At 37.7% G+C, this 26,338-nt stretch overlaps 1 protein-coding gene and 1 pseudogene across 1 annotated transcript in view; one reads left to right on the top strand and one right to left on the bottom strand.

Moving 5' to 3' along the window:
• The window catches only part of LOC147621407 (homeobox protein HD1-like), a 31,457-nt gene extending 5,353 nt beyond the window's left edge, over positions 1-26,104 (bottom strand). The window contains exons 1-4 of the mRNA XM_086824453.1: positions 25,757-26,104; positions 14,691-14,811; positions 14,424-14,566; positions 14,207-14,338 (exon numbers count right to left, since the gene is read on the bottom strand). Of these exons, the coding sequence (XP_086680579.1) occupies positions 14,207-14,338; positions 14,424-14,566; positions 14,691-14,811; positions 25,757-26,104 (744 nt within the window). The remainder of the gene's footprint in view (positions 1-14,206; positions 14,339-14,423; positions 14,567-14,690; positions 14,812-25,756) is intronic.
• Positions 20,270-20,650, top strand: LOC147621408 (L-ascorbate peroxidase, cytosolic pseudogene; annotated as a pseudogene).
• Positions 26,105-26,338: the final 234 nt, after the last annotated feature.

Below are 26,338 nucleotides of genomic sequence, written 5' to 3'. Positions count from 1 at the left end.
GTCGGTATGGAAAGGCTCGATATGAGCCATTGTCGGTACTCACTGCAAGGCCATTATTCCCAAAGGTGTACGTCTTCAGCTTTACCAACGTCAAGGGAGTGGTGGAACAACAAGAGGATGGACTCCATCATGACGCGTTCAGATTTACTATCATTGAGGTAGTGATGGAACAACAAGAGGATGGGCTATATTGTGATGCGTTCAGCTTTAGCATCATCAAGCTTTATTATTTTTAAGCATTCGCCAGCATTAGTATCGTCTAGCTTTTTTATTTTTGATGTTGTCCAGTCCCAGCTTTAGCAAATTCAGCTCTTTTAATCTTGAGCTACGTGGCCTTCCAAAGTGCGCATGAGAGAAGTCCCAATGAGTTGCCTTGAGGCAGGCATTGAGTTGAGTGAGTTTTCATTCCCTCTTCCTTTTATTATTTACTTTTAATATGTATTTGTTATGTGTAAAGTTCATATTATCATCTGCATTTGCCAAAAAATATAATACTCACCCTAGCACCCTTTCTTCTTATTTACCCTTACTATGGTTTTCTTATGTGTAGATACTTTTTATGTGTATAATTGTCAATTCTCATCTTCATTTAGCAAAAATGAATGGGTTTGTTATTTTTTTAGTTGAATGTGATTTTTATTTTATTTTTATAAACGTAAATAATTTTTCAAGAGTGGAGCAAGTTTCAAGTAGTTCCAACTTGTCCCATTTTACACACAATTATTTTGCACACGTGGAGTAAAATAGACCAAGATCCAAGCAATTGCAACATCCAAGAACTTGTAGCTTGTCCCATTTTGTACACACTTTTCAAAGTTGCAATAATTTTCACAATAAACCTTGAAATTTTGGTCAATTATGACATTTATTGCAACATATGATAAAATGATAAAAAGGTTACAGACTCATTATTTATGAGTGTTATTGTGAGAGTTATTACAACACCTCAATATTACTATAATTGTGGCTTTGTGAAACTTTTAAAGTTAACTCATCTTTTAAAACTTATATTAGCCTCTTAATAGCCCCCACTGTAATAATAGACTAAATTGTAGTGACTTGGCCTTTGTATCATTTTATGCTTGGGCTTAAATATGACGATAAAGCAGTAATGATCAAATTGTATAGATGTAAAGTTCAAGTGTAAAATGGATATTTGTATGAGTTGGGAATATGTGTGTAATGGGAAAATAAAACAAAGATAATAGATATTGGACTAGTAGTCTATGTACCAAGTTTTAGGTACTATGTGACCTTGCTTTGTTGTAGCTTATTTCTAAAATGTTGCAAGGAGTCCCCTTAGACCCAATATAGTTGGACTTTATATATTTAAGCCTATGTCTAGCCCACAAAGGGTTCCACTATAAGACTTACGACAAAGTATGGCAAGGAATATGGAACTTGAAAGGGATTTTGGTGAGTGGCTTGAGGGTCACTGTTATTTTTGTATTTGGTGTATAGAAGAAACTCTTCACTTTCTCATTTTGAGGGAAGCGATGAATCTCTCCATAATTTTAACTTTTAAAAGATATTATGCAAATGTGTGCACATTTTTATGGTGTAATATGCTCTAAGGTTATTTGGTGTTTGATGAATGTAAGTGGGCAAGGAAAAGTTGACAATAATATTATGTTTCCAATGATGCCAAGAATGATGCAAGTATGGTGATTTCATGATTCATATTAGTAGTCATATAGTATGATTGAGATAATCTTGAAGAGTTTTATAGGTACTATTATAATTTATATAAGGGGTGAATGTATATGTGGATCTACATGCTTCTCCTCAAAGCTCTAAAATGATATAGACTACCTTACACACTACTACAGGATGACCTATGTTCGATGCCTAGTTTCAACGGTGGGCACATCGTCGATATAAACATCGTAAATAAACGTCGAAATTAGTGTTGATATAAACGTTGTAAATAAATTTCAAAATGAGAATCGATATAAACGTCAAAATAAGATTTTGTTTCGATGCTTTTATTGACGATTAGCTCGACCTCAGTATTGACGTCGATTTCGACTCGAGAAAATTTACCAGAACTGCGACGCCTCATTCGCAGCGTTTTAAAAAATTCAGCAGGAAAGTCCTCTCTCCCCAAACTTTTGCAGGTTCTCTGATCTCACCTCTTCCATCCCTAAACCCTAAATCTAAGCCCTTCCCCCATTCTTTTCTTGCTTTCAAGTTTTCGTATGTGTGGGCTAACATGCTGTGTTTTTTGTTTGTTTGCAGGTTCTATTCTCTCCCCAAAATTTCTACAAATTTTCTCCTCTCACCTCCCCAATCCCTAAATCCTAAACTTATGCCCTTACTCCATCCTTTTCTTGCTTTCGATTTTTTGTATGTGTGTGGGGGCTAACATGCTATGTTTTTTGTTTGTTTTGTAGCTTCTAATTTGCTAAGATTCCATGTAACCCTTCTCCTTTTCTCTTGTTTTTGATTTGTTATTTGCCTTGCTTTTGATTATTGCACCCTTGGGTGCTGGGATTTAGGATTAGCTTAAACTTAAGCATGCATGCATCTAGCTTAAGCTTAATGCATGGATTAAGCTCTATGCATAGAGCTTGATGCATAGATTAAGCTCTATGCATGGAGATTAATCTATGAGTTCAGATCTATGCATAGAGCTTAATTTATGCATTAAGCTCTATGCATACATCTTAATCTATGCATTAAGCTTAATGCATGTGTTAAGCTCTATGCATAGAGCTTAATGCGTAGATTAAGATCTATGCATAGAGCTCTTTATGCAAAGAGAGCTTATGCATAAGCTTAAGCATTATGCTCAAGCTCTATGCATAAGTCTATGCTTAAGGCTTAAGCTTAAACCTATGCTTAAGGCTTATTCATAAGGCTTTTGCTTATTAAGGCTTATAGATAACCATCAAAATAATGCTTAAGCTTATACATAGAGCTTAGTGAATAGAGATCTTAAGCTTATGCAAAGAGAGCTTATGCATAAGCTTCAAACTCTTTGCAAATTGTTACTAATCGCTTTTTCTCATGTTATGTTTTGTAGGTCTTGCATTGTTGTCCTGTCCTTCGGCTTGACATTGTTGAGATAATCTCTCTTATTCATGTAATAATTTAGGGTTAGCCATATTACATTCATCTTAAGCCTTAAGGAAGCTTATACATAAGCCTTATGCATAAATCTCTCTGCATAGGGCTTATGTATAAAGATATGGGACATTATTGTAGGCCATCTAGAATGCTGGTTAAGTTAAGAGGTTATCCGCCGCGAGTAGGTGGTTATAGTGGAGGGGGAACCCTCAATCTTTTCACTATCCTTCTCTTGTAAAAGAGAAATTTCCTTTGGCTTTAGTAGTGGGGAGCATGTGGAAAGTCCTCAGAAGCTATCATCCAAAAGGAGCATTGTCCACTGTGCCTGTCTAAGTAGTATTGTAGACGGTCTCAACAATGTTTTAATATCACAACATACCTCTTTTGTTTAAGCTTTAAGAATTATTCTCTTACAACATTCTTGTGTTGTTTCCTCTTTTGTTTTGCAGCTCTTGCACTACTCCTCTCTTTCAGCTTCACATAAGAGTGATAAGATCTCTTCTTCTTTTGATTGCTTACAACGTGTTTTTACTTTATTGCACACTTGGGTGATGGGTCTAGATTTAGCTTAGGTTTACCTCTATGCATAGGCTTAATGCATAGATTAAGATCTTTGCATAGAGCTTAATGCATGCATTGATTAAGCTCTATGCATAGATCTTAATACTTGCATTAAGCTCTATGCATAGAGCTTAATGTTTTTTATTATATATGTGGTGTGGGGTGGGGTGTGTGTGATTTTCAAAATTAGCTAATATGTTGTGTTTTATTTATGTTTGTTTTGTAGGTGTGTGGACTATACCATGGATTATACACCACGCTAGACACCCGCATAGAGCCCCAATCTATCCACCATGCCTCTTCGCACAAGCAATTTCCCTAAGCTAGTTTTATCATTGCATGTCCCAATTGAGTCCTGAGCAAGGGGCTATGGCTCAAGCCTATTTTGGGGGCGGTTTTGTCCCTTCTCCACAGCCATCAAGGCTGACCACCACATAGGCCACGCCCTCAAAAACTCCATGGCATGTCACACAAACCCTCCCCATGGCTCGCTTGACTACTTCCAGTCATAGAAGATGAGATTGCTCCATGGGTTGTTGTTGTGCTGGTGACTCCATAGATGCATCTTCCCCTCAGTGCCGCAAGCACCTACCCATTGCTAGTTGTGAGGGGACACCACACTCATGCTCATCCTGCCGCTTTGACACAAACCCCTCTATCCCTAATCCAACTCGTTCCTGATACCACGTAGTGGATAGAAATTTGGCCCTAGATAATGTTGGCAGCAAGATGTCTCGAATCTGCAAGTTATGCCATATAGTCTTTACCCTCGATTGCATGACTACATGGCATAAAATTGATAGTGCAAAGAAGAAACGAGTTGTTGCTCAAATTAAAAGTGAGTTTATGCTAGCACAAAGTAGTGAAGAGGTCCATCCTAGATGGATAAAAGATCACATGGTGAAAGTGATGAAGCACTAGCGTAATGACATCACACGCAAGGTAAAGATAGGGGTAGAAAATCCTTGGAATTGTACACAAGAGATTTGGGAAGAGGAGTGTAGAAAGCACAATGCAAATCCCCAAAGGTATAAGAAGGAGGAGGAGGCAACAAAACGAATGGAGAGCATAGGGAGCTTCTATCTTGAAAGTGGTAGCTGGGATGCTTTCCACACGTACTTTATAAGTGTTAATAGTATCATCTCAATTTTCTTCGCATAATGGGCATTTCATTTTTGTTAATAAGTATTCATGCTTCATGCTTCAGCAAAAGAGTGGTTGGTGGTACAACAAGTGATGTGGAGGAAAGGTACCCTAATGCACAAGACGTATGCCCTCCTCGAGCAACTTCAGTGAGAGGACGTGAACATGAACTGGACGGATGTGGTGAACATTGTAAACCTCTACATTTTCCACCCATTAAATAGTTTTTTCCTCACTTGTCATTTCTAAGTTTTTGCCTTATGAATACTCTTTTGTAGGGAGCAGCGCCAAACCTTGAGGGCAACAATGTTGATTAGGTTCTATGTACAGCAGTCGGGCCTCTACATACATTTTTGTCGGATCTATGTGAGCATATTTTGTGTACATATTTTTGTCGGCTTCATGAGCTATGTAACTTCTTCTACTTAATAAAAATTTATGTTTTGTGAATTTTGAGTATACAATAGGGAAGTACTCTGTAAAGTGGTATACTGGTACATTCAAGTGCAGGACTCCACTTGGGTGTACCATTATTAAAAAAAAACTACATTTGTCGAAATAGACGTCGTTTTGTAAGTGTTAAAATAATAGTCATAATAAAAGTCGTTAATCGGTGTCATAATATGCGTCAAAATAATAGTTATAAAATATGTTTTGTTCTCGACATTTTTACCAATGTGCGGATTTCGACGCATATATACACGTGTATTTTGACCGGTGATATTGACGCTTTTTTTGTGTGCATATCGATGCTTTAGGAGATTTTGTACATGTTCATTTTTGTTAGAAAAAACATTGAACGTCAACCCCGCCTGTAATAGTGACACCTAAGTGATAAATTTATGAAACTATTGTCATGATTTTCTGTTCATTATTTTTGTTAAGTCCTTCTGAGACAAAGTTTACATTATCTCAAATATTTTATCATGGAATTAATCATTCTCTTCTTTCCTCTAAAACTTCCTCAAATTCTAAGAATATGACTATAGAAGACCCAAACACCATGCCATTAATATGACTATAGAAGAACCAAATGCCATGCCATGAATTACATATTGTTATTATTATTTATATATTTTCAATCATTAGTACATGCATGTAATGTTGCAACTCTCATGTTTTGTGAAATGTCTTACAATAAAGTAAAGACCCTAAAAATGAGGACCACAAATCCTACAAAATGGAGACAACTAAATGGTGACATGAATGGAGTGCAAGGTGGGAATAGATACATAGTTATTATTTTGTGAGATTATTAGGTAGTTCTAGTAGATCTTGACTATGTTTTCTTAATATGTTTTGAACTTTATGACTATATACTATGTGCTTTCTATTTGATGTGTACATGTCTATGAGTTCTCAAGGTGTGTTGATATTTTAAGAAATTTCTACAAGTTTATGATTTCTCAAGATGTGTTGATGTTTTAAACAATGTGTACATGTATGTGATTTCTCAGAGTGTGGTGTTATTTCAAGCAATTTGTACATGTCTATGAGTTCTCAAGGTGTGTTATTGTTTAAAGCAATGTGTACATGTCTATGATTTCTAAATGCCTATTATTGTTTTTCAGCAATGTGAACATGTCTATGATTTCTCAAGGTGTGTTTTTTTTAGTAATGGCAATGTTGAAATCCAATCGTTGATTTATGGCTTCTCTTTTGTATTATTTTGTACTATTGCCATAGGTGGAAAATCAGAGTGGTTGACGTTTTTAGCCTATCATTTTTTATGGTTTAATCAACATCAGCCACCAATGTTTCAAAGCGTTAAAGTATACTAGTCTTTGACACTTTTGTAAAATTTTAGTAGCACAATCATCTAGAACTCAGCATGAGCAATTGATATTATTTCTAAGTGCAAGTGGATCTCTTTGAAACCCTCATATTTTTGGGCCATACAAACTTGAAAAGCTTTGTCTTCACATTGTCATCGAAGAACAATTGAATGTGACTTAGGTAGATATTTTGCACATGAGTAGCCCATTGGCTTGAATCATTAGTTTCATGGACAATATATAAGAGAGTGATGGTTTATGCTAGAATGTCTATCCTTAATTGTATTTATAATAGATCATATATTTATGCTAGAACGTATGTCCTTGATTGTATTTATAATAGCTCATATACGTGGATAATCTAGCTAGTAATCCAAACTCAATTGTCTCTTTTGAAACTTCATTCCTTATTAATTAAATCTTCACTTTCTTCAATTGATCATGGACTTATCCATTATGAAAGAATGATATAGGCTTCTTATTATCAAATCAACCTACCTTACTGTAGAAAATCCTACCACTTGTTTCATACTAACATTATTCTTAAGAAAGTGTTGATAATAACAAGGAAACAAAAATGAAATAAAAAAGGTTAAGATTGTTCTTTTTGCAAATCTGTTAAATCTCTAGAATTTAATCCATATAAAAGAGAAAAAACCAACTACATCCTTCACTATAAGAGAAAGAGGTAGTGGCCACATAGCGGAGGAGAAAGGAAAGAGAATCTAAGCAAAAAACCGGGCCAAGTAGATGCATAGCCACACAAGAGAGGAGAGAGGCAAGAAAATTAGAAGCGAGCATGGCCAAATGTGTAGCCAAACATGCATGGCCACACATGTGACCAGACACACAGTCAGTTATGCGACCACACACACCCAGTAGATCCTTGTGTGGCCACGCATGTGGTCGTACATCTAGCTGTGCATTTGGCAATGCATTAGATTCATGATCTGTAGTATATGGGAAAGAGCAAAATATCACATTTCTCATACAAAAGACACCTAATTTATACAAAACTACATGTTAATCCCATCCTCTACTAGGTCTTCACAAGTTTGTTCGTCCACCTCAAGATGCATGGAATGAAGATTAATAAGAAGGTTGATTCCACTATGTGAATCATCATCATCGATGTCAAGATCATCCTCCTCGTGGCCTTCCTCATCATTGTCCTCCTCATTTGCATTATTAGCCTTATTTGCATCCTCCATGGCCACCTCCTCATTTGCATTGACTCAATGATGTGCATGCACACCTCCATTTTCTCTATGACTTCGATGTTAAGACCTTGGAAAATGGCATTTCCATAAGGAGTAACTTGCACTACCTGCCACCATCTCAGTTCATTGATATATTGAGACGAAACATGACATTAATAGAGTTTTCTTAACACCTAAGAAACCGACCACCTCATTTTAATTCTCTGTGGCCTCCTCCTCATTTGCATTGATGACTTAATGATGTGCATCCACAGCTCCACATACTCCATGACTTTGATGTCAAGATCTTGGAAAATGGCCTTTCTAGGAGGAGTAACTTGCACAACATATGCCACCATCTTGGTTCATTGATATATTGCGATGGAACACAACCTTCTAAGATCAAAAGAATCTTCTTAACGCCCAAGCAAATGAAGTTAAGTTAAATATTGAAGCTCACATATAGATATGTTTAAAATTTTACCAGTTCACAATAGATAAGAAAAACTAGAGTATCCTACTGGATCTCCAAAGCCTTGTAGAGTCTATCTGCTTAGGCACTTGCATTAGGACCTCTACCTATGGGCTCCTCAAGCCACTTGCCTTGTTGTTGCATTAGCAACTCTACATATGAGCTCCAAAAACCACTTGACATCAAAATCAAAGACCTTAAAAGTTCATGATCTAAATTTAAGGATGTCTGCGATAATGCCACAATAGTGCTTATCACCCAAGCAAGTCTGCCCATGACCCCACAATTGTGTATTTCTTCGTGAGTGTCAAAATGCCTCCCCTTTGACCAAATGACATTGTACAAAGTATAGTACAATGAATAAAAGAGTGCATATGAGAAGGACAAAGTATAGTACAATGAAAAAAAGAGTGCATATGAGAAGGACTAGCTACATCATGAAAAATACAAAAAAGAGTTCAAACACATCTCTTAGAAAGACACCGTCTTGCATAAAACCACTCCTCCACCGTGACCTCTTTGCCTTCAATATATACCCTTGACATCTCATCTCATGAAGCCAATAAATGGTAGGATTCTTTCAAAACAGACCTAGTTCAGCAAGGAAAGACACCTTACATTTGCCTATCCTAGCATTTTCTCTCATGAAAGTAACTCTTTCAAATTGTCTCCTTGTCTTTGCTATTGTATACCTTTCCACCCGATTGGTTATGAAGGGAGCATTGACTATACAAAATGTGTTTAGCTTTTCAATCATAGCTCAAGTTATAGTGCATATTTTTCTCTTCCCTTGTGGCTCATGAGATGCCATCTAGAAATCCTCCTCATTTATCCATAGATGAGGCATGGAGGGATCCACTCAAGACAAATACTCTAAAAAGTATACAAGGAATCTTGCACCAACAAACTACACACATCTACACACATTCACACACCTACATACATACACACACAATCCATGTAACAATAGCAATAGGAATAAGGCTTACCTCCGTAGCCTTGTCTTTGTGCGCTTAAGGTCGCATTGACTACAAGAGGATGATGGTATAGTTGCGTGATGTAGCCATGTGGCATAGTGAGAGAGTCATGACTACATGCAACATGATTTTTTTCCCCTGTATGTGGCTATAGTTGTGTGGCTATGCATGCATGTATAGTCGTGTTTTGGGATAAATTCAATTCTCTCACTCGACGCGCATCCTTTCTTTGTTCTTCCAAAAACCTGTGTGTTAAACGTGTTTCTCTCCTGCCTTCATGTTCTATACCTCAAGCCCCTCACGGACCTCAAGCATGAAACTCATGCTCTTCTCCTTCATTTAAGTGCTTTCATAGTTTCATGTGGCTAATATAAGAGTTTATATTCTCTTTTCTCTCCCCTTTGTTTTAATTTCTATGTGCATGCATACTTAAATATTTATTCTTGTCTTCTTCTTTTTCTTATTCTTCTCACTTGTCTTCACCTGTTTGTTTATGAATAGCTCTAATTTGTTTTTTTTTTGTGCTTTTGCTTGTAGATTGGAACTTGTCTTTTAACAAAAACTCTGTTCCTCTAAATTAAGGTAAGAGCACTTGTTTATGGTGCACCCCGAGTGCTTGGGAGAATTTTTTTATTATGCATGTAATCATTTTTTAAATCTTATGCACAAAACCCATAAAGCCTTTGTCTCCATGTTTTTCATAGTACGTGGCTATATCCATGTGTGTTTATATATGCTACTATACATGCAGCTATGTTGCTGCTATACATGCAGGTATTGATGCAACTATTCATGCGGTTATTGACATTGTTGTAGCTCTATGCTGGTAGCTGCGTCAATAGCCATGCTTATAGAAGCATGGCTGCTTTTTTCAATGCTTATAGAAGCATGGATGCTTTTTTCCATTTATAGATCCTTTGAAATTTTTGTGGCTCTTTACACGGTTGCGATCTTTGTTTATTGTAGGGATCTTGTATTTGTATATATGCGATTTGGGAAACCACTAACTTCATATATATGCGGTTTGTTGTAGTGATCTTGTATTCGTATATATGTGGTTTGGGAAACCAGTAACTTTGCATTTATGCCTTGTCTTCTTCTTCTTTTTGTGTAGCAAGCATTATTGGATATTCTTCTTAGACACATGCATCGTGGGCTTCTCTTCTCCCGCGTGGGCATTCCAAAAGGTATGCTTCCACCACTACCTTATCTCCTATTTTGCTTCACTCTCATAGATTGTGGTTAAGAAGAATGAACATGTTTTTCTGTAATAAATCTATTAAGCAATGTTCATAAGAGAATGTTAGGAATACGATCTTATGCATTACGCAAAAGCTCTTATACATAAAGCATTATGCACAAGCTTCTAGGTGTAATGCATAAGAACTTATACTTAAGTGTGCATGCATTATGCCCAAGTGTGTACATGCATAATACATATTATATATAAGAGAAATTGCATAAGCTCTTAAGTATAGATATTATGTATAATGTATAAAAGGGCATCTATATTCCTATGTATAACATATAAGAGAACATGTACAAATGACTCTATGCATAATGCATGAGGCCAAGCCCAAGTCATGTCATACCAAGCCCAAGTCGTAGGTATCGTGGCTTTAATATTATGTGTAAGAGCTTATAGATTAGCTCTTATGATTTCTTACATGATGTAAGAGCTTATACATTAGCTCTTCTCTTACACATAATAGCTTTTGCATTAGCTTTAATACATTAACACCAAGATCTTATGCATAAGAGCTCTTGTGCATAGTGCACAAGAGACAATGCTTAAATTCTTATGCGTTGAGAATTAGAGCTAGAGATTATGCATAAGCTCTTGTGCATTAGAACTACAGCTTATATATATACCTCTATGTGTCATCTTGTATATAGCTCTTCACATATTTCTTATGCATTACCTTATATATAGTTCTACATGTATCTCTTATGCATCACCCCTATATAGCTCTACACATATCATCACCTTATATATATCTCTAAATGTATCTCTTATGCATGCTCTATACATATACCTCTAGGCATTAAATCTATATGCAAAGTCATAAGCTATATGCATAGAGATCACTATGGCTAAGCTACATGCGAAAGATTTATGCATAATCTACATGCAAAAAAAGCTTTATACATAGAGAGAGAGAGAGAGAGAGGGAGACACACAAATATATAGTTACATTCAAAAATAGCCTTAAAAGGTATAATGGGAAAATGCTATCTAGAAGTAGAACCATCTATTTAATGCATATGTGGTTTGGGTACCACTAAATCTGTATTAGTATGCCTTGTCTTCTTTTTATTTTTGTGTAGCAAGCAATGGGCAATTCATCGTCCCCACCTCCATATGGAAACCAGATTTCGAAGCCGTCTTACACCCCATTAGGTTCTAGTGGTGGTGGTACTACCCCAATAATGAATACCTATATGGGCTTCTTTATAGCACATAAAGCTTCTCTCTACACCTTTATACTTTACTATTTGTCTTGCTTTTTTAGTTTTTCATGTCAATGTATTTGTTTTTCTTTCTCCACATGTACCCTCCTCTTCACAAATCCTTGTTCAGATAGACCCCACGGTGTTGAGATTGTATCACATATAGGAGGGGATTCATTTTTCATATCAATCTATCCGTCTTACATTTTTTAGTTTTTCAAGTCAATCTATTCATTTTGTTTTCTCACAAGTATTCTGAGACAGACCGCACGATGCTGTGATTGTATTGATACAGGAGGAGGAGATGGCTTGCCTCTCGTCGCAAGACATTACCACAAGGTATACCCCTAAGGAGATGGACAAGGTACACCCCTAAGGAGATGGCTCATTTGTGTATTAACACCACACCTAGGTCTTACTATCCCTCACCACAGTTTACAAGTGTGTTACCCATGGTACCACAGTTTACAAGTGTGCCACCCATGGTACCACAAACAATAGCACACACTTTGTAGTCGTCCACAATGCTTTGAGCAATTTTCAATCTCCTCATGACACATACACACCATTATAAGAGCCTCGTGAGTCAACCTCTGTTGGATGCTGCCAACATAGTGGTGGGTCCCCGAGCTCGAAGGAGTCTAGACATTGTCGACGTAGTGACGAAGGGTCTGTGGTAGCGATAGCCTCTCCTGCTTTGGCCATGCTCAAGGCCAATGAGGAGGGCCTTTACTATCGTGTCTCACAGTACACAAGGGGGCCTATTATGGATGTAGACGGTACCCTTGTGGATACCCAGTTGAAGCAATTATGTAATAGTACATACAAGAATAGCTTCATCGACTTAACATCGACTTTAACGATAGAAGGCACAGGGACAACCTCGACTACATCTACCACTCTACATGAGTGCTTTCCCAATCTAAAGAACTATCATTTTTTTGCATGATTGGTTCCGAATCCGTTACATAATATTGGTCAACAACAAGAGGTCTCGCATTTGTAAGAATGCAAGGGCAAAAGATTCCAAAAATCATGGCCCTACAAGGGGGATACATGAAAGGGAGTGCCTCCATGCGTTGCATGAAGTGAGGCATTGCATGAACTGAGCACTAGGACCTTATTCCCCCAATAGTCCACAACACACCAAGTGAAAAAGAGTGGCTCCATGCATTGCATGAAGTGAGTGCTGGGACCATATTTTCCCAACAGTCCCACAACACACCAAGTGTAACTCCAACAAGCAGGGAGCAGGACGGTGGGGGCCAACTAAGAAGGATTCATGGAAAGATAGATTCATAAGTACACTCCACTACGAAACTCCTATCTTTTATGTTAAATCTGTGGCTAAATTTCTCTTGTCTCTTATATATAGGAGGAAATTATGGGTCATCGACCATGGAAAGTAGAGGTCAATTACCATAGCAACCATTTGTGATATAGATGCTTGGAATCATTTTCTAGATACCGAGATCATCACACAAGATCAGTGGACTCAAGTAATAGGGGCATTTGCTAAAGAAGAGATGAGTAACTAAATGATATTAGTAGAATTGTACATACATTAATGAAGGGCGTGTACTCTTTTTTGATGCATGGATGTGAAGGGAGACCAAGAAGATCCAGAAGATGAGGAAGAGCAATACGGGGATAATCAAGAGGATGCCCTAGTGCCTAGTCCTAGTCTCTTTCAATTTTGTGTTTTCAATTTTGTGCAGGCCATGTCTTTTTGAACTAAATAGTTTCATAAATGTACATGTGAATTTGTTCAAATGTCTTGTTTATTTGCAAGTATGTCTCTACTTTAGTTATGTTGAGTACTTTTTGGAGACTACGGATATGCTTTAATTGGGCACTCGTCACATGGCATACCAAGACCGAGAGCTTCCCTTGTAGGATATATGGTGTAGCCTCAAGGAGAGCTCTTTGTTTTCTTATTGTGGGCGTAGGTGTGGCCATATATGCTATTATAGTAACGCGGCCATACACGTAGCCATATGCATGACCATTTGTGCGGCCAACTGGCCACCTGCATAGCCCTACTCATGGTGGCAGGCACCAAGCCATGCATCTGGCTGTGTAACTCACCGTGCATAACAATTTTTAAATCTCTCTTTTTCTTCGTTATGCGTGCAGATGTGCTCGCGGCCATAGCTCTTATTTAATCTTGTTGTGCTTTACCAATTAGCATTTCCAAAAGCTTTTAGGCTATGATTCTTCTTGTGAATTTATAACACCTCCATTTCAAAATTATCAAGCTTTAAGGTTATGATTATTCTTGTGAATTTATTAAATGTAGCGTGCAATCTGTGCAAGGAAAAAAAACAAAAAACAAAACATCTACATGCTTTTACCAATTAACACCTCCATTTCAAAACCACTAAGGTTCAATCCGTCTACATCCTTTACCAATTAACACCTCCATTTCAAAACCATTAAGGTTAAATCAAAATTTTAGCCAAGTCTTTTCCCTAGCATCCACGTGGTATTATTTTTTACGCATGACAGTAATAGATTCAAAAAAAAATTGAGGAAGGGCAAAAATATATATATAAATACCGTGGGGTAAGGCCAGTTGGAATGGGCAGTCCACCAGTCTGTCAAGACGCGTGTTATGTCTGCGGGGAGCTTACCAGCACGCCTCTTCCTCAGAATCTCCTCACGCACATCCTTAAGCTTTGATTGGTAATCCTGCAAAAAGAGATTAAAACTCATTCCTGCACAAATCACTATCGTCACGTCAAATTGATTACAAAGCTTAATATGGCTTCTTTGCCTTCTTCAGCTCGCTCTTTAGCTCTCTTCGAACGTGGTCAACAAGCGCTTTATCTAAACGCTCCGAGTAATTGTAAACAATCAAATCATTATCCAGATCAATTTCTTGCGTCATAGAGCCATTTCCTACTCCAACACGTACACCTGCAGTAAACACAATCAAGCACATAATTTAAATTATTTAACCTCGCTTAACTTCAGCAAGATCTCTACATATCCTTTGACTTGCAACATTACCACAATAGTAGCTTACCCTAATGCTGCTTACCAGTGAGATTGTAAAGGGCTTCCTCGATTTCCGAGCAGGCACAGATGGCCTGGGAGACCTGTGTGCTAACGTGTTCTTGAAGCTGTTGTTTGAACGATTGCAACAATAAAATGTAACTCGCCTGTTGAAGCCACAACACGTTTAGGAGGTTATCATGCATGCACCCAAGGGTGACGTAAAATTAGAGCAACTCAACTTTTAAACTTTTAAGCATGATTTTGTATTCAAAACAGTGCCAATGCAGTCTCCAAAATCCGTGCCAATGCAGTCTCTCTGCGTAGAGTGGGCCAACTTGTTAATTATTAGTACTAGTGGGCAACTCCTGCTTAGCACTTCTTTTCAGACTTCAAATTCAAATTTTACCCAAACCTCCTCCTTTTCTTCCCGAACTTCCAAATTCTTGCCAAGTGGAAGCTTTGTGAAACTCTTCCTTAAGATAATAGAAAAGAGAATATTGTGAATACTTTCAGAGTGTCCCCGGCCTAGTTAACTGCACCATCCCAAAAGAGAATATTGTGGATACTTTCAGAGTGTCCCCGGCCTAGTTAACTGCACCATCCCAAAATGCCTAAGCATTCTACCATTGTTGAAACTCAAAAGTGCTATTGTAATATATTTTCTTTTGTGTGAGTTTTTTTTAAATAAAGAGAAACCATGACAACTTAGCATCATTGATAGTAAAAATCTACTAATTCTTTACAATGCCTACGATTGATGAAGTTTAGAGTCCATAATTCTACATGGAGTGGGGTCTACACGAAGAAAGAGGAGGGGAAAGTACGGTCAACATGATGCCAAGACACAAAGGAGAGAAATTTTAATTAGTTTAAGAGGATAGCAGGGACTTATGATCAATCAATTATATTCCCACAGAGTAACTTTCTTACTAGTTTCCATACATAGGAATTTTCTCCATTTAAACCTAGAGGAAGCCAATAAGTTATGTAAGACTATAGTGCATACTTTGTAATGTTTCACTAGCATGAAAAGGCAAAATAAATACTCCTACTTTTTATAATTATTTTTAAACATTTAACTTGAGGTTTTATCTTTGAAGGGAAAATGAAGTGTAACTAGATCGTTGACTAACAACCTTTTCCTACTAGCCTTACACCATTGTGACAGGACATAAAATTGTCATGAATCACTCCCATATGGTTTCTTCTCCATCTCTTCAATCATGAGTACCCTTGAAGGGTCATTATCTTGCATAACCAATAAAGAATTATTAACACTAGTTTGGTGATAAGACAAAAAATTATCGTGAACCACTCCCATCTAGTTTCTTCTCCATTTCTTCAATCTTCTTCCTGCAATTGATGTGTGAGAACATTCATGAAGGGAGTACTCAAACCCATACCTATTTCTTTCACTTTACAAAATTTTAGGAATTTCTAATTTGTTTATCCTTTGTGTATTTTTCTCTGAAAAACAAGCAATTAGGGAAGCCATTGAGGAGGGTAAGTATATATTAAACTCTTCTTTCTTTTTTTCTCTTTACTTTCTTCTTGTTTATTTTTTTAAATTTTCTTTGTTTCTTCTTCCATATAAAAAGAAGAAATATGAAGATATTGAAAACAACTCTTCTTCTTCTTCTTCTTGTGTAAGAAGCAGCATATTTTATCTTTATTTCTTCTTCTTCCTACTAGAGCTATGCATATCTCTATATTGCACACTACTATGATTTGCATAAGAGCTATGCATTATCTTATAGAATGCATAGAACTATGCATGCCAAAGCACAAGAGCATAGAGCTTTGCATTCCAAAGCACAAGAGCATGCATAGATCTTATGCATGTGAAAGCTTAATTGCAATGCTCACATTTGTGTGTTTACTAATCTCATTTTAAAAAATATATACCAAGCTTCCTTTATAGAAAATAAAGTAATTTTTCATTGAGCCCAACTTCTTATTTCTCTTCTTTATTTATCACTTGGTTCTTGTATCCAATAAACTAGAAGAAGAAGAAGATTAAATTCTTTGCCATAACTCCTATGCAATGCAGAGAGTATGCATAGCCCTATGTATAAGACATGCATAGCTCTAATTATGAATGCAGCTCTTTTTCATATCTCTATGAAATACATAGAACTATGTATACTCTTATGCAATGCATAGAGCCTACATAGATTTGTGGATTGCATAGCTTCTTACATAGCTCTTATGTAAAGAGTATGTATAGATCATTATATCTTGCATAGCTCTTATGCAAAGAGTATGCATAGTTCCCTTATGTGTTTCATACAGTAATATGCATAGAGCTACTCATACACTTTTACATAGGTCATGTGATTTGCATAGAGTATGCATAGCTCTAGTTGTACATTCTCTTTTACTTAAGTCATATGATTTGCACAGATCATGCAAAGAAAATATAAGGGCATGAAATTATATATGCATAGCTCTTCTTCTCTTGCATTAATACATAAGAGTTATCCATGATCTTTGCTCATATCGCTATGCAACTCATTGAGCTATACATGATCTTATGCAATGCATAAGAATTATGCATGCTTTTATGCAATACTGTTGCATATGCTTTAGTTTAGCTATGCATACATATGACTATATCTTATGCAATGGTCTTACTTAGATTTTGTTTTTGAGAAAAATGTGCATAATTATCCTACTAATCCCAAAATGCACTCTCACTACTCAATGTCCATACTACATCTTTGAGAATGTGTAGATAAGTCTTCTAGCTTTGAACAGGAAGACATGTCCACACAACAACAAGGAAATAGTTTTCATGGAAGGATACAAGTTGAAAGTTAGGAAGTATTAAATAAAAATGGGACACACACAAAATGAATATAGTAAAAAAATGCCTACAAAAAAGTAAAAAGAAAACTCATCACGAGGATCACCATGTGGGAAACATTATCACATAGCCAAAATCCTCATTAAAGTAGGTCTTCTCATCACTGTGGTTATAGCCCTTAGCTAAGCCCCATGAAAAATTTCATCAAAATAGTACTCATGGTTATAGCACTTAATGAAACCCAATGGAAAACTTCATCGGCACAATACTTGCAATCACCATCAGCATCCTATCTCCGAAAGGATAACCAACGAAAGAGGATATTCACAATTTAGCAAGCCCACATCCTTACTATAGCACCCAAGACAATTTCCTCCCCTGTGTGTGGGGAGCCCAACCACCCTTTGGTGAGCATCATGCATGTGCCATGAACGGGGACCCATAAACCCCTAAGTGAAAACCTCTAGTACCCTTTAGAACCACAAACTCATGAGAAAAATACTCAAACAGGATTTCAAGAATCTTAAATACACACTTGCATTGCTACCATAGGCCCATATGATCAACACCATCCTAAACCTAATGTCTATTCTAATGGAATTAGCCTACATTATCATGTCCAACAGGTCATCCGATGCTGCAAGTACCTCTTTATATGAGTTTTTTTAAATTTGGATTAAAATCCCCCTTATGCAATCATATTTTCTATAAGTCCACAAGAAAAAAACACCTTTTATTGATCACATGTGCTTGCTTACATATTTCTTAGTGAACTCCTCCATCCCACCATCAAGTGTAACCTTGTGCATTGTTTTTATTACTTACATATGGAGCCTAGACATCTAATTATTGAATAATCTGGATAGAGCTTTATGAAGACCATCCATTGACCTTCACTAAGATATGACCCCATTGATTGGCCTTCACAAATGAGGCTGCTTTTCTTATGAAGATCACCCATTCACTTTCACTACTTTATGCTTATTTTATCAAATACATAACTTTCCTATTATCCAATCCCCTTGGGTTTGCCATTTCTAAAGCATAGAGAACCATATATCCCAAATGCAATTGAACCTTATAAATGAGAATTAGTAACTTCTCTCCTCTACTAAGTCTGCCCTTTTTTCTATGACCTGGTGTGACCAAGTTTAATGAGCTCCAAGAATCTCATTACCCCATTTGGTCAATTGGTACCAAAAGGTCCTTCACGCCACAAACAACCCTTAAAGACATGCAAAATGTTCCTTAATGACAAACAACCCCTAAAGCCATGCAAAATGTCTTTGAAGTTTAATGTTTCGCATGATGTCGTCTTTGGATGAACTTTTTCTCCCCACGAGAAGTGTCCCCTCCAAGTCAAGGCCATTATGTGCTTGAAGGTTAGACATCCAAATGTCCATAAATTTAGGATACACAATGGCTTCACCTTAACTCTCTTAAGATTTAGGAGACACAAATGTGCATAAATTTAGGAGACATAGTGGCTGCATCTCTTAAATTTTTTAAAATCATGATGCCCCTTCTTTTAAAAAAAAAAACAAAGTAGGGAAACAATTTGTTGTTTGACAAGAGGTAAAACATCAACCTAGTTCTAGTTCTTAATCTAATTCTCATCACAAAACACCATGTTCACCTAGATCTCCTAAAGCTTAGCAAAGGCTTCTTGTAAACATCCTCTACCATACCTTAACAAACTAAACATGATGGTAAATCAAGGTAACTTGGTCTCACCAACCCTCCAACCAAGCAAGATGCCATCCCATAAATTCCTCACATGAAGATATCCCTTGCTATTGAGCCTTTTGCTAGATTTTGTTAGTAATCTAGGAAATATCATTAAAGAGTGATCCAAAACTCTGGATTGACCAAGCGGAGAACACAATTTTACTTTTTGATAAGAAAATTTTCAAAATGCACTCAATTGATCACTAGTGGAGTATGAGAGAAAATCATACCGAGGCCATGCCATTTTCCTTTACATGTAACTTCCATATATACCATGAGCTATTGTAAGGATGATTTTAATCAAAGAGAACTTCCATTAACTTAGGTAGTCCTGCAATAGTGCAAGTCTTCACACCAAGGACCCCTAGACCTCCTTTAAGCCATAGGTTTGAAAATATTATGCCACGCTACAAAGGAACATGATTCCTTTCTTACAAAGGAAATCCTTTCTTCAAAGTGTATTGTTGGGTATTGTGCAATCTATACATGCATGTAAATGAGTCCTAGTTTAGCTGTAGTGTGGGGCTCAAGTTAGGGTTTCCTAATTTTAGGAAAAGCAAGGCTTTCATGCCTATATCTATGTAATTATTTCATTAATAGAATGAGACTCTCACGTTCTTCATCTCATCATGTCTATTAGAGAGAGGGTCTCCATCTCCAAGGTCTAACAGTGGTATCAGAGCAGGAGATGATTAAACCTCCAGCATGTCAAGTGTAGGGCACCTGAAGATGAGCGTGAGGCTGCGATAGGCTTGCTGCAGCCTGGTAGCTAGCTGATAATTAGTCGACAAACGAGCCCAGCCCGTTATGGTGTGTGGGAAAGCAGCCGAACCAAGATGCGAAAGGTCGGCCAACCCTCTTGCCCGTGATGAGAAGCGTCATGCCAACCTTGTGTAAGCAACTTTGTGCCAGCACAACAGCCTGCCTATGGAGAGAAGATCCTGGAGTAGGCTGAAGTGACGATCTCTGGAAGCAGTTTTAGAGGCGGATAGATACTCGGAGCAGACTGCAATTCAAAAGTCTGTGTGTGTGCATGAAGCCAAGTTTGACAAAGGCAGATCTATTATTACGTTGTTCGGGAGCCAAGGATGGTGAAAGACAAAGCCAGGAGGAAACTGCGAGCATTGATTGCAAAGAAAAACTGTGCTCCCATCATCGTTCGCCTTGCATGGCATGGGGCTGGAACTTATGATGTGAAAACCAAGACTAGTGGGCCTTTTGGAACTATTCGCAACGACGAGGAGCTGGTACATGGAGCCAATGCAGGGCTTTATATTGCTTTTAAGCTTTTGGAGCCTATTAAAGAGCAGTTCCCAATTCTGTCATATGCAGACTTCTATGAGTTTTCCGGAGTTGTTGCTGTTGAGGTAACTGGTGGTCCAGACATCCCATTTCATCCTGGAAGAAAGGATGTACCTGAAAGTCTGGAGGAAAGCTCACTGCTGCCGCCATCAAAGCGTATTGCATGATCTTCTCAACCAACTTCTGCCCCTGCCAATCCATGTCGTAGAATTTTGCTACAACATGATTGTCAAGCAAGATGCATGCGGAGTTATAGAGGGCGTATGATGCAAATCCAATATTTGGTGATTTTGTCAGTTATGGTTGTTGTCAGTATTGTTAATATTGTTGTGAGTCTGCTCTAGTCATTCTCTGCTGGTTATTGAGCAGTGTACACCACACCTCTGGTATATTGATGGGGGACACTTACTCTTTGTTGCAGATGATGATTTGTTGTCACGGAACTCTCATAAATGTGTGAGTTTGTCAGACTCTGGTCATGTTGTTGTATGGGTATAGACACTGCCCATGTATGTACATGTGGTAAGACCACCCATGTCTTTGTTTGAATCTGTTGTCCACCACCTACCACCTAACTGGTTGTACGAGAGGAGTACACACACACCTTATGTAAAAAAGGGGGGGCTCCTACTCGTAGTTGTTGGGATGGTTTGTCTTGTCATGTTCACTATCAAAAGTTGTGCATGTTTAGCTTGAGGGGGGATTGTTGGGTATTGTGCAATCTACACATGCATGTAAATGAGTCCTAATTTAGTTGTAGTGTGGGGCTCAAGTTAGGGTTTCCTAATTTTAGGAAAAGTAAGGCTTTCATGCCTATATCTATGTAATTATTTCATTAATAGAATGAGACTCTCACGTTCATCTCATCATGTCTATTAGAGAGAGGGTCTCCATCTCCAAGGTCTAATATGTATCATTCTTCTTTAATGTTTATCTTTCAAGTCCACCAAGGGGGTAGAACTCGTCATTGTGAAGGTGGACGGCCAGAAAAACATGGTCCCATTTTTGGAACCTAGCCAATAGTCTCTCCCCACTCTAGCCCTCCACCACTCTAGACTCGAGGGTTAGAAACAAATTATCCCATTTTTGGAACCTAGCCAATATTGTCTTTGCTACCCAATAGTCTCTCTGTTACCCAATCTGCAACATTATTTTTAGAGACCTAATTACCAACTAGACAACCCAAGTGCGTGAAAACCTAAGCTTTGTTAAGAACTTTTTGCAACCTAATCTTGTCACATCAAAGGTATCACCTTCTATCAAATTTATCAAACTAGACTTAAGGATGTGCCACTTTAATCAAATCCATTTGCAAAACATTGTACTATTGCAAGATCTCTTTTAACATTTTCATTAGAGGCCTCAAGAAACAACATGAAGTCATCACCAATACATTGGATCATTATTTATATTTCTTCTCTCAATTGGAATCCCTTAGACTTGATTTTCTTAAGTTTCTTGCTTAAAGGCCAAGATAAGATAATTTCACACATAACCAAAAATAGAAAGTGAGAAAAGGGGGGGCATCCTTGTCTAAAAGATCTTTGAAGGAAAAAGCCAGCCAAAAAACTAACCAATTGAGCTTCAAACTTCATCTAGCCTGAAAATGTAGAACATAATTGAGGTCAGAAATTAGTAGGCCAAATCCCAACTTGAACATTCTTCACACCTCTAGAGCTCCTTGGGACAAGCTCTAGGGATTGCCTATTAAAATCTATCCCATTATTTTTGAAAATCTTTCTCGGCTAACGTAGAACATAAATGAGGTAAGAAACTAGTAAGCCAAATCCCAACTTGAACGTTATTCAAACCTCTATAGCTCCACGGGCCAAGTGCTATGGCTTGCCTATAAAAATCTATCCCATTCTATTTAAAAATCCTTCTCACCTTCTGTTAGATGCCATAATCTTTCTAACCTCCCTAATATTACCTTGCACTCGACTTACAAATCTTGCTCTTCATTAGGTTTCTTTCATAATACATATTTTGGGTTTTTGTTTTCTGTGGCAAGGCAATATGAATAAACATCATTTTCTTTAGTATAAGATTTGGGAAATATAACTAGAAAGATGCAACCTATCTTCGTATGTACTTCTATGCTATTCAAGCTAGCTCTAAACTTATGGATTTATTAACAAGCTAGAGGTTGATATGAAAATATGTTTTGGGTTTGGCATTTTATCACAAGCAAAAAAAGGAGTAGGAGTAGAAGATGAGTTCAAAACTATCCAGTCGAGGTGTGGTCTTTTTCTCTCTCATTAATTTTAATATGTATCCCTTGCCTACATTGGGATATAACTCTTGATTGTAGCTCTCTATGGTTTATGGACTTCCACCACACTATTAGAAATTGGGGGCCACTTCTTGGGAGGTCACCCATCCGAGTAGTGTTCACGCCACTGCACGCTTAACCTCCATGACTCTTATCCCTTCCAAGCGATGAAAATTGGTGGAGGAGGGACGATAATGGCCCTATTGTTCTATTATCTATGTATGATTTCATTATCCCTAGCACTATACATGTGGCCAAGACATACAATACCCATAGGCTCTAACAAAACTTGGCTCAGAGGTCTTTGTGCTCCCACAAAGATGTCACCTGAATATCCGAGCATATGATCCCCTACTAGTGATTACCTTGGGCATACTAGCATGATGTAGACTTCTTTAGTTGTACACACATTCAGCCATCATTCAGCTCCACCAAGAGGAATCAATAGGTTGACCAGCTCCACTAACATCCCAACATGACCCTCCCTAGATGTGATACCATGTTGGAACACTACTTCCTGGGAGGTCACCCATCCCAGTAGTGTTCACAACCCTGTACACTTAACCACTACCACTCTAATCCCTTCCAAGCCATGAAAATTGGTGGAGAAGGCCTATTCTGCTACTATTTATGTATGATCTCATTATCCTTGGCAACTATGCATGTGGTATGTAGATGGCCTGGGAATGACCTTCTAACATGCATTAAAATAAAAACAAGAAGAAGAATAAGAGGAGGAGGAGGAGGAGGAGGAGGAGGAGGAAGAAGAAGACGAATAAGAAAAATAAGAAGAAGAAGAAGAAGAAGAAGAAGAAGAACAGGAGGAGGAGGAGGAGGAAGAGTATTGTCTTCTTCTTGTTGTTGTTGTTTTGGAGAAGAAAAAGAAGAATAAGATTATAATATTCATGTTCTTCTTATTCTTTTTTTTCCTTTTATTAGTGATACTCGAATAAAATTTAGGTTTGTGGCATTTTTTATCACAATTGATTATTCCATTTAGGGACTAGAGTGAGAGTGAGATAGTAGTGCAAAGATAAGTCCGTACTTAAGGTAGGGTTGAGTCTCTTTTTAAAGGTGCAATTAAGTCTTTTTAGAGACAAGAGAGAGAGTGAGAGTGAGACACTTGTAAAAACAAGATCCAAAAACCTATAGAAATGTGATTGTTATGAACTTGGTGGTGGCCTTGGATTTTAATAGTGGAGCTAAACTTTGGGGGCTTCAAGAAGCAATCAACAAGTGTGTTCGGTGAAATGGCAAATAAGCTTTTTTTTCTGAGTTACTTCTTTCATTGCAGGTGAAAATTTATAGAGAACCTCATAAATACACACACACCAAAAGTACCACAAGGGGAAAGCCATATCTCCAAATACTTCTCATTATTTAGGGAGTGGGCAGAGTATCTAGATGTCCCCCCAAGACCTTCATTCTTTAAAGATTCCTAAGAGAGACCTATATAATGATGTAAAGATATTATAAACGTGGAAAAAAAATGGAGAGAGAGAGAGAGAGTCTAAGCTATCACTACAACACATTAGGAGCACAACAATGTTTTTTAGTAGCGTTTTTGGAAGGAAAATATCAGGGTTCTCACGATGCTCAACAGCGATCTATTGTTGCTCCGCAGCGCTTTTCACCGCCAAGTGGTGCTCTTAGTAGTGAAATGTCACTGTCTAGCCCAGCAGTGAAAAAACGCTGCTATATTGTAAAACTATTCCGCTTTTTGTCGCTTTTTTTATCACCACGTAGTTTTATCTTTTGAATACAATAAACTTGTACTTTGAGTTTTGTTTTGCAGGTTTATGCCGCCTTATCTATCACTTCTATCTCTCCTACCCTATCCTCCTCAAGCTCAAGCAAGGTATGTCTATTGTTTTCATTTATATCCTATGCAAACACGCTTTCCATGAAAGCTTTCTTTTGAGTATTTCCTTTCCCTTTCCCCTCTTTTAAGTTTTTCTTTTCTTCTGTTTCTCTTCTTCTTTTTTCCTAATTAAGAGCTCTCCATTAAAGCTTCATATGGTAAGAGATCTTGATTTTTCTTAATACTTTTTTTTCTTGACTTGGTATAATTTTGTAGGTTTACAACACACACAAGACTCATAAAAGATCTCTTTCTTGTATGTTTCTTCTTTCATGCTTTTATATGTTTATAAGATTTGTATGTTTTAGGGATTTTAAGTTTAGGATTTGTTTATTAATATATTTTTTCCTTATTTTGGTTTGATTTTGTAGGTTTTCAACACATACAAGCCTCACAAGGTAATAGATCTCTCTCCATACCCTTCTAGTTATAAAAATGCTATTTTTTGCATTGCTAAACCCTCATTCTGTTATAGTGTATTGGGTCCCAATAAGAATTTTATGTTCCAAGGCTTAAAAAGAGAGGAAGATTAATTGCTTCATAGTAAGAACCCAAAAAACTTACAAGATTTAAGGGGCTAGCACTACACCGATTATATGTGCATCATGCAGAATTTACTTTAAAAATTTACCATGTGGCGCTTTTATAAAAATAATTAAAGATTTGGACTGAAGTTAGGGGGCGTGTGGAGTGTAAGCCTATGCTAGAAAATCCAAGTTACGTGCCCACCGAAGGCATTGAAACGTTGCTGTAGCCTAACAACGAGAGATCATGTATGCCGCCGAGTAGGTAAGAGCTGATTGCTGCAAGTTTATGGTATTTTATAACTCGTCTCAGGTTACGAATAATTCAAAGGTTATCATTCATTTTCTCGTACGTTGTGGAGGTAGGCTTTGTATTCCAATGTGATATAGCTTAGAAATTACGTTTGACATTAAATAACAAATCTTTCTGAAGTCTTACTCTATTGGCTGAGCGCGTATATGTACTATTTACCATGCATTGGGAAGGGATTAGCGCTGCAGCACAAAAGGCTTTACTAATACTTACGATCGTGCCGCTAAATATATATTATCCTCGCAAAAAAAACAAAGAGTTGAGCACATTTTTTTGCTAGGAATAATTAAAGAGAATGCTTACCATGAACTGATTGAGATCTTCTTTGTCGTGTGGGGAAGTGCCAACGTGGCTGTGTTGGCCAGCTGAGGCGAGGTATTTCGCTGCAATGTGGTGGAAATTAAGTAAGGAGGAGTCGATGTTGTGGTATTGGTCGGCCGGAGTGGCAACCCGCAGACATGCAACGTGGGCGTCCAGCAGCTGCTCGAATAGAGGGTGAGCGAGTATGCTCGCTTTCAGACCGGCGCAGGGACCAAACAGCTCCTCGTACGCATTCATGTAAGCCGCCCACGGCCTCCCTACAGAAGAGGAGCCGGCGGGGGTCGCCTGCTCTCCTTCAAAACCCACACGGACCTGCTTGCCAGGATACATGATGTTGCTTTACTTTCTGCGTGCCGGATTTTCTTTTGTGATGAAGAGTTGGGAGCTCTCGCAGTGGAAAGGGTGTTGTTGATGCTTGTGCGGCTGTCGTTTATGGGGAAATCTGTGGTGATGGAGCGGGGGTTTTGTGAGCAGTGAGCACACACAGCAGCCAATTAAAAATGGAAAATATTGCGAGCCTTTTTTTCCACGTCGTCTTCTCCCCTCTTTTTCTTGTATTCTGTT

Source organism: Cibotium barometz, chromosome 30 (assembly GCF_041138505.1).
Source record: "Cibotium barometz isolate CiBa-2024 chromosome 30, ASM4113850v1, whole genome shotgun sequence".
In the NCBI taxonomy this organism is placed as follows: domain Eukaryota; kingdom Viridiplantae; phylum Streptophyta; class Polypodiopsida; order Cyatheales; family Cibotiaceae; genus Cibotium; species Cibotium barometz.
This window is presented reverse-complemented; position numbering and strand designations above follow the sequence as displayed.